General features: G+C 41.5%; 1 protein-coding gene across 1 annotated transcript; it reads left to right on the forward strand.

Moving 5' to 3' along the window:
* Positions 1-834: 834 nt before the first annotated feature.
* Positions 835-6,311, forward strand: si:ch211-215c18.3. The gene is made up of 4 exons (XM_034140437.1): positions 835-870; positions 1,227-1,356; positions 3,046-3,393; positions 6,003-6,311. Exons 2-4 carry the CDS (start codon positions 1,284-1,286, stop codon positions 6,107-6,109), a joined length of 528 nt encoding a protein of 175 aa, XP_033996328.1. The 5' UTR covers positions 835-870; positions 1,227-1,283; the 3' UTR covers positions 6,110-6,311.
* The last annotated feature ends 3,628 nt before the right edge of the window (positions 6,312-9,939 follow it).

Raw genomic sequence — 9,939 nt, forward strand, 5'->3', positions numbered from 1 at the left:
AATGAATATATTAAATGCTTTGACAATAAATACATAAAAACATTTCATCTGTGGAAGCCGTAGTACTGTAAAAAGCACGACCAATCATCTGAGCCGGCCCGGCTAAAATAACTGGATGGCCTACCTGCCTGTCAGCCTTCCATCTGTGCACAAACTTCTCTCGTGCCCTCATTGGTCATGTGCGCGTTCGTGTGTGTTCTGAGGAAGTCTGAAGGAAGAGGCAGATTTTTTCCGGTTGTGTACTTTCAAATTCTAGCGCACTCGAGCTGGTTTCTCCAAAATTACATACCCCACCTTTAAGTGAAATTAGGTTTGAATGTCCTTTCACCACACCTTTCTTTTTACACTAGATGTCACCATTTGTGGCTTCTTCCAACTGTTTGTCATATTTATGGTGCTGTTCCAGTTTCTGTCCTGCAGAGGGAACTCTTCTCTTGCACCAAGACATGACAGCTCTCCAAAAACCATTAACATCTGGATGAGTGGTGATATTATTTTTTAAAGTTTTTAAATTGATAGCTTTCATGTATAAAGTCCCACACGACACTTTTAATGTAGGAGGACATCACCTCCTCGTGAAGCTTGAGCCAAACGTCAGGGGTTAATGAGCATTACATCTCTGCTACAAACTCTTAACTTTTCTACCTGATAAATAGAAGGAAAGTGGGATGAATTTCCCTGCTCCTGGATGTTTCTGTGCAATAACTTAAGGATATGTTCCTGTGAAGCTGATGTGTGCGCGTTTGAGTGCCTACGTACAGACGGAGCAATAGTCTGTCCTCAGTCCAACAGAAAGCTCTGCTGCTGCTGCTCCTCCGCATACCGGCACACCGGCGCAGCTCCACCACGGGACAGCGAGCACATTGCCAGGTAAGACTCATCTGCAGAGTGTGGGGAAAAGCTTAGGCATGTCATTGTAGGGAATGTAACATGTGCAGATCGGGTTAGCGTGTATATCAGGAGTCTGCATGGCCGTCACCTGCAGTAAGGAGCAGATATCCGCATGAAGTGAGGGGCAGTTTGCTGCATTGGGCGTAGTCATAATCTGCATTTGGGCTGCAGACGGAGCAGCACCACAGGGCCCACTATCACGGCGGTCGAGGACACACACAGGCCTGATGGAGATGGATGCTGCAGTTTTTTCATGCATGCTAAGGCTGTCTTTGTAGCATTTGGTGTTTTTTTCTGCTGCAACTTTCTCATTGTCCCATGTTGAACTCTGGCAGGCAGTGAGGTGCTGTGAAGGTTATTGATCTGATCGGACAGACTCTCACCAATCCGCCATGGAGCTGCAGCTGTTCGCCACCGTCTGCATCCTCTTTAGCAGGATTGTGGTAACACATCAAAATACTCACAGTATGTGTCATCCTTTGTTTGTTTATGTTTATTAATGTGGAGGGCACTCAGCTGTTTCAAGTTGGATGTATGACAGGATATGGGTGATTCATTTTAAAATGAAAATGGTTGCAAAAAAAAATCTGTAAAAATGTATTTGAGTAAATAAAATACCTGCATGTGTTTTTATATTGTGATTAGGGTGACAGACACACATTCAATAATACTGCAGTAAAGGTGTCATTACCCATGTTCACCACAGAGTTAAAAATAAGTTTTACTAGGATGATGTCATCTTAATGTAAATGTGTCACAAACACTGGTTAAATATTGTAAAGGGGTGTGTAATAAGCAGCTACTGTTGGTCACGTTATCTCAAATTAGCTCTAACAGTGTCCCTTAGACTTGGTATTTTCTTGACATGAAAACATTTTCAATATTAAATAAATAATTAATGATGACGTAAATAATTGAATTAATAAATTGTGTACATTTGTTTGTGACTCAGCATCAAGGTAAAGAGTTAACAGTAGCAGCTAACTTTCAGAATAACATATTTGTTTTTCTTTCTGACTGAAGCTACAGCTCTGTTAGCAGTTGTCAAGCTTTTAGCCTAAGAAGTTAACATAGTAGATTCAAAGCTGTCATTGCTGCACACATTTCTTGAAGTCATTGTGCAGTTTTGGATTTATGTTTGGGATCATTGTACTCCCTGAAAACTCGTTTAAAAAAACCCAAATTCAAATCAGAATCTGCTTTATTGTCAAGTAGGTTTTCACAAGGAATAAGCTTTCGTGTATCAATGCTTAACATGACAATTAAAAGATACATTTAATAGAAAATAAAGAAACCTCAAACATCAAGAAACATAAATATATAAGACACGTTTAAGTATAATGAAAACATGAAAGAAACCTATATAAATATGTCTGGATTACAATGAAAGCTGTGTAATGTTTAGAATTGGTAGTTTTGTGCAGGAATGTGGAAATGATTACAGTTCTCGGTTCTTGTGGGTTATATGTTGCCACTTTTTTTGTTTTTTTCAGACTGCAAATATGCTACCCGCTAAAGTGGTGACAGATAACCCACAAGTACCCAGTTCTCTTGCAGTCTACAGTACAGCAACATGTTCCATATTATTTTCTGTATTTTGCTACTTAAAGATCACCTATTATGCAAAATCCACTATTTCATGTCTTTTCAACATCAACATGTGTCCCCTCTGTGTAAAGAGATTCTGAAAGTTTCAGGAACAAAGATTCTCTCTCTTTTTGTCCTGATCCATTTATATAAAAACCTGTCTGAAAATGAGCTGATCATATTTTGTCCACTTTATGATGTCATAACGATTTTTTGGCTTGTGTAACCATTAGCCAATCACCAACCAAGGTAACCCCCCCCCCCCCACCTTATCACCTGAATCTCCTCCTAGAGAACCATTGTGTTCTTTTTAACCAAATTTCTCTCAGAGGGGCGTGGGGGGTGGCTCCTTATTTTCATCTAAAGTAACAGACTTTTGAAACAGGGCTGAAACAGAGGGGATTATGGGATGCTGCAATGATCTGTTTGGTATTTTGAGCCAAACACTTCAGAGTGTTTTGTATATATCTGAGACCTATAATATATTGATGAAAAACATTATAATAGGGGACCTTTAAATATCAACATGTAAAAAAAATAACATTGTCCTGTTTGCATCTCTTTCAGTGAACTGGTTTTATACGCTTCTGTTCGCTCCTCGTGGGCCTCAGATGTTTCCGTGTCTAACGTACCTGGAGCGAAATGTGCGGGTGGACTGTGAGTTCCCCCCCACCTACCAGGTGCCCGGGCCGTACTGCGAGTACCGGCAGGACAGCCGCCTGGTGGGCAGCACGTTCCCCAACGCTGTGGTCTACGTGTCCACAGAGGACCGCCGGAGGAGCAACGTAAGCTTGGTGTACCCCAACCTGTGCCGCCTCACCTGGGCCCCGCTGGCCGACGAGAAGCCCTTCACCTACACATGCAGGGTGTACCAGGGGGAGAAGTGGCTGGAGAACAGCATGGCCGTCCATCACAGTGAGTGGAGTTCACTTATTCTTATTCTTTATTAGGATCCCCATTAGCACTAGCATGAGCATTGGCTATTCTTCCTGGGGTCCTCACACACACAAAACATACATAAAACAAAACTAAAACAGCTCATAATTTCATGCAATTTACAATGCTATATGAAGTGAAAATTAAAATGGTCATTCAACTCTGGATCTACATTTCATTTCATTTAGCGGAAGATTTTATCCGACTAAGCTATTTACAATAAGTACAAGAAAAATGCAGATATGTTTGCTTCAAATGGGCCAAATCGGGGGGTTTAATGGCCAAAGTACAGGCGAAATAGATGAGCTTTCAGTTCGCTACAGAACATCTGTTGACTTTCTGCTATCTTGGTATCAATTGGGAGCTCGTTCTACCATTTTGGAGCAAGGATAGGAAACATGCATGTTAGCGGACACCTGGGATTAAACAAAACGCAAGACCGCACGCTCTATGGGCTCAGATACTGGCACTATTCTCTCTCAGTCAGGTCATTTCGGATTCACGCATCACAACTCTCTTAGGAATGAAAGGGGTCCCGCCTCGGACGCTGTTTCCAGTTCTCTTTATACATCCGTTTAACCATGTCCTTGATGTATAATGCTGTGTTCACACCGGACGCGATGCGACGTTTGGGGGCGGCGCGATTACATGTAAAGTCAATGCAGAGACGTGGACAGACGCGAATTCGCTCCGACGGCGCGCATGAAGCGGTGGACGCAGCGCGAATCACACGATTGAGGCGATTGAACAGTGCCGCGTTAAACGCGAGAGTTCAATTTTTTCAACTCGAGCGTCAAATTCACGTGACGCGTTCTCGCGGAAGCCAATCAGCGGTGAGGATCTCAGCCGCCGTCACTGACGTTCAACCACACAACATCAGCCGTTAGCTGTTAGCAGTTAGCACACAGAGCTCACAGCTCCTCATATCCGTTCAGAAACTGGACAAAAGTTAAACAAGTACAAACCACAGACTGTCTGTGTCATGGTGAATACAGTCGCTGCTTATTTATGTCTGTAGGCCGTTGTTGTGAGTGTGGAATGAGCATATACAACGTTAGCTTAGCCTGGTTGACCCGATCTTCATTCAGAAAACAAGCATTTTAAAAGGTGTTTTGCCTGCCGTCTTGTCTGCAGACTTGTCAAAGCATTAATTCATGGTTGTTACTAACCGGTATCAGTATGTTGTTACTTCGGCATCATTTAGAAACGTGTATTACAATTTAATCACGGTAAAATATGTTCATTTGTTGTAGTTGTAGCTCCCGAGCCAGCGCGTCTTGTTTGAATGATGCGAGTAAACACAGCTGGCAGCCGCGGTGAACCTCCAGCGTTTAGAGCGATGCGATAGGAGCGATTAGAGCGAAGCGAATAGTCGCATCGCGTCCGGTGTGAACGCAGCATAAGAAGGACCGGATCCATAGGCGGAGTTTGACATTTGCGCTTGGGGGGGCAAACCTTTTGACTGACGTCAGTACACAGTCCCAACTATTGCGTGGGGTGCTAAGATACAGTAGCAATAAAGCTGAGTATGACTTTTCCATGCCCGCCATACACACACACTCATATGGAAGGGGCGGTCTCTCCCCCCAACAACAGTGCATTACGTAACTGTAAAACGTATCATAACTGTGCACATCTTATACTTATTTGATAACTACTATATCCCTTGGTTACTTGAACACGCTACAATATTATTAACCAGTGTCCTACCTTATTAAAATATTGATATACGAAATATTTGTATTGGAACAGTTTTCGACGTAGTAATGCTATAACATATTTCAGCCACTAGGGGGGGCAATGCCCCCCCTGCCCCCCCGCAAAATCCGCCTATGACCGGATCCCTTCACAGAACAATAGGCCTGTACCAGTGTTTTGAAGCTACTTGCAGCCAGTGAAGGTGGTGTAGTGTGGGTGTAGCGTGGGTGTAGCGTAGGTGTAGTGTGGGTGTAGTGTGGGTGTAGTGCAGGGGTGTCCAAACTTTTTTCACCGAGGGCCACATACAGAAAAATATACGAAGGGCTGGGCCGCTCACTCGAGGTATTTTGCCTCATAACTCATAAATTAGAAAAATCTATCAAATTTAGGTAAATTATGGTTGATATTGATGAACAAAACACACAGCTCTCCGTAGGGTTTCAATTATTGTGTTAGCAGCTCATTCCTTAAAACAGGAATTGCTTATAATACGTGGAAATATGAAGGGTATATTTCAAGGTTGTTATGTAAATGTATTATTGGGCTTTTTTCTTATAAACTAAGATTTGTTAGAAGATGTTTTCAACTTTAATTGACTGAATTTATTAGAAAATTGGGCTTATTGATTGTTGTGGGTTTTTTTTCTTAATGTGTGCATATGTGTAAATGTGTCGGTTGATACTGTGTTATATATTTGAACATATATATTTAAGAAGTACAATAGCAGATGTTTAATTTGTTGGCCATATTTCATAATAACTTTTTGAATTTGCTGAGGGCCGATAATTTTTTTTCCATGGCCGTAGTTTGGACACCCCTGATGTAGTGGGATCTCTGTTCCCAAACCACACCTGAAACAATGTCTAATCAAAATTTCTGCTCTGTTTCAGGGATTCTTCCAATCTGCTCTGCGATCAGCGTAATGTTCAAGTCCTCGCCGTGGTATTTGTCCCTGCTGATGACCCTTCCTGTCGCTCTGGGTCTTCTGAGTCCATGAACTTTCACATGGTAACGCCTCAATGGCCGCTTCCTACATGATTTGTGACTCACTGGTTTGGTGGTTGACTCTATGAAGACTTCTCAATACTCTAATTTCCCCTCCTCACTCCTATCTTCGACTCCTATCCTCGTGTCTTAGTCCCGCCCACAGGAGATGCGAGCGTAGGAGTCGAGGAGGGGAACCGAGGAGAGAGGAGGGGAAGCAGCAGGCGTTTAGAGAAATGAGAAATCCTCTCCTCTGAGCGGTCATTTTAAAGAGACGTCCGTTAATGATGACAGGAGGCACAGCAACCCTCTGTCTGATGGACAGATGTGTTCATGACGACTTATATATTTACTTTTAATTCATTGACAGTGCGGTATAATGAGACAATAACAGGCTACAGATGCGGACACACACACAGACATATATTTATATAAATATATACAATTTCAGAATCAAACAAGTATGAGAGCACTCTCATAATAACGTTACACAATCAGAGACTGGATATATCCCCCCCCTCTCTCTGGTCGCTGAAATGGGGAATTGAAATTATGGGACAAAAGTTGTATTTACAAGTATTAAAAGTAAGCATAGGACACCAAACCAACTGAGACCCGTCTGTCCGCCGCATCTACGCACTGTACAACACGCACCTACACACTGTACCACACACACCTACAGCTCCTAAAGCATAATCAGGATACAGCCGTTGTGTATTTTATTATGTGAAGCACTAAATGGTCTTAGGTCTTTGTTTGTAGATATCTACTAAACTACAGCATACAAATACAGAGAGTAATGTAGGCCTGTTATACTGAGTGATATATATTTTACACACTGCTCTGCTTTCTGCACGGACCTCACAGCTGTTCTCACTGTAAACATCGCGTCGCGATGAAAGCAGTTACTAAAATAATATCCAGGGGATGCATGCAGAGCTGTCATTGGCTGAGATAAGTCCGGCCGTGCGTCACGCCTCCACCGTTCCCGGAAATGCATCCGCGGAGGAGCCGTGGAGGACCCATCAGTGTATCCTCGATCATAGCTCCTCCAGAGAGCCTCCTCGATGCTCGATGCTCGGTCCTCGATGTACATTTAGAGAAATTAGATGTCCTTCAACATGGCGCGCTGAAATCCATTTCCGGGTCTCTACCTGAGGACCGAGGAGTCGAGGAGTCGAGGAGGGGAAATTAGAGTATTGAGAAGCCTTCTATGTGAGATGATTTTATTTTAATTATTTAATTTTTTTAACAGAGAGTAGAAGCCATTGAATGAATTAGACTGGATGAAATGAACCTTTCTTTGGGCATTGGGCTAGAAAATGTACCTTTGAGGTGTGAAATATTCTATGTCATAGACCTCATTCTCACCACTGTACCTTGATATTTCACAATGCTATCAAAAGAGGAAATAAATCATGACAGTATCAAATGAAAGACAAACAAATGCAACAGTGTTTATTTTATTTATTTATTAAAATGGCAGATTGAATCCGTTGATCAGGTCTCCCTTGTAAATAAGATTAATCGTGACCTATATATATATATATAAACAATCATATGTTAATGGCTGGGTAAATATTAATTATGTTGAAGAAAATCAGATGCTTCCTATAGATTTATATAACATGGTATCCCTGTTCTGAACACAAATGGGCTTGATTAAATACACAAAAATAACGTAAAGATCTTCCATTAAAGGTGGGGTAGGTAAGTTTGAGAAACCGGCTCGAGATACACTTTTTGTTATATTCCATGGAATGCTCTTAACATCCCGATAGCAATGAATATCTTAAGTGCTTTGACAAAAAATCCATAAAAAAATGTCATCTGTGGAAGCCGTAGTACTGTAAAAAGCACGACCAATCATCTGAGCCGGCCCGGCTAAAATAACTGGATGGCCTACCTGCCTGTCAGCCTTCCATCTGTGCACAAACTTATCTTGTGCCCTCATTGGTCATGTGCGCGTTCGTGTGTGTTGGAGGAGGGGCTCTATAAGGAAGTGGCAGATTTTCTCCGGTTGTGTATTTTCAAATTCTAGCGATCTCGAGCCGGTTTCTCAAACTTACCTACCCCACCTTTAATACACAAAATAAATAGAGATTTTGGATTGGATTTATAAAAAGGGACACACTATAAAAGAAAAATCACCTTTTCAGTGCTTGGGCACTCACACTAGGGGCCTTCCAAGCCACAAACTGTGCAATCATATTTTTTAAAGACGGCATATAGATCAGATAGACGGTGTTCAACAAGACATTCAGAATTGTCTCTCATTCCTTTGTGAAGCTGCACAATATTTTTCTCTCAAGCCATTAAAAGCATACTGGCTTGTTTAGTACGGGGTGACAGGTGCTAAAACGGGTCATTTCAGAGGGTTCACAAGTGTATTAAGATCGTATGAGAACAATGATGTGTTTTTTTTTACTTTAAAGCATGTCACAATGTTTTAGTAGAAACCCGAATGACAAGTATGAACTTGAAAACCTGCATAGTATGCTCCCTTTAAGTTACAGACTCATTAGCGTCTGTCAACACCCCCCCGTAATTTAATTTAGATTACATTACAGTCTCACCAGTTTGCTCAAGTATATTCAAGTGGCTATTGAGTAATAGTAATGAATAACTGTTTAAACACTGCCTTTCCTGCAAGCAATGCTAATCTATGATACCTGCAGTACCTTTCAATAGATTTGAGGCGTCTGGCTAGCAAAATGGTTCAAGTTTAGTCTGTTTTCTACTTCCAATAAGACACATACTTGATTGGGATGACATGAAAATACTCACATGTCAGTGCACTCAGAGCTTTGATGCGAGTCTGCCCTAAAACACAAAAAGATGTGTGCAGAAGAGGTTTGAGGGTTGATCTCTGCAGCCTTTAGAGGGAGGGACACTGCAGCTGAATGAGTAAGCTGTTTTTTTTTCTAGGCAGCTCAAGTAATAACTGATGGACAGACATTGCATAGATAGTATATGGTGAAATCAAATGTCATGTTTTGCACAGGTTCATTGTTAACCATCACTCTCTTTCTACAAGTATGCTCATGCTAATGTATATGTGTAGTACAAAAGAGACAGAACCTTGCACACACACATTTAAAGATCTCTGTGCTGCTTATTTATGTTGTTGACTTATAAAGACAATACTTGTGTCTGCTCTGCACTTCTGTTTTACGTTGCTGTCATTTTTTTGAATACTACACTGCTCAGTTATATTTGCAAAGTAGTTATTGTAATAAAGATGTCTTTATATTTTTTAAATAGATAGGTCAACTTATTTTGTTTATTTTATTCTGCCACCAAAGCTGTTCTAAATGCTATAGCAAAACTATAGTAACAAATAAAGGTTATGCACAGTAAAAGGTTCCTGTGTGTTTTTTCTGCCCGAGACGATTATTGTGTAGAATACATGCTTGATGCCAATTCATATTTGTTTTTGCTCAAGATAATTTAAGTATTCTCTTAAAACAACAAATAAATCTCTGGATTTAAATGCAGGGTTGGAAGATCTGATTCCTTCCTCACACCTTCCTCTTATACAAGATGTTATTGAAGACGCCCTATTCAACTTTTTTGGGTTTTGTCTTTCCTGTAGTGTGTTATAAAGGTTTTTGTGCATGGTCTGCAAGACTAAAATCCCTGTGTGCCCTCCAGAGGGAGTTTCTCTCCCACACACTCCCCCCCCCCCCCCTCCCTGAAACGCCTGACATCGATGTTCAACACTTGCGCTTCTATTGGCTAGCGCTCCAACACATTGTACATGATAAGCTAAGGGGCGGGACATCTCTAAGCTGTTGACCAATCACAACGGAGCCGGCCAGCTAATCGATCAGAGCAGACTGG

This window comes from Trematomus bernacchii, unplaced genomic scaffold, assembly GCF_902827165.1.
Source record: "Trematomus bernacchii unplaced genomic scaffold, fTreBer1.1, whole genome shotgun sequence".
NCBI classification, from domain to species: Eukaryota; Metazoa; Chordata; class Actinopteri; order Perciformes; family Nototheniidae; genus Trematomus; species Trematomus bernacchii.

Excerpts from the sequence above, each read along its gene's own strand:
- si:ch211-215c18.3 (XM_034140437.1), top strand. The coding sequence starts at position 1,284 with ATGGAGCTGCAGCTGTTCGCCACCGTCTGCATCCTCTTTAGCAGGATT. Across the intron at positions 1,357-3,045 it reads AACACATCAAAATACTCACA|TGAACTGGTTTTATACGCTT; the intron begins GTATGTGTCATC and ends CATCTCTTTCAG. Across the intron at positions 3,394-6,002 it reads CAGCATGGCCGTCCATCACA|GGATTCTTCCAATCTGCTCT; the intron begins GTGAGTGGAGTT and ends GCTCTGTTTCAG.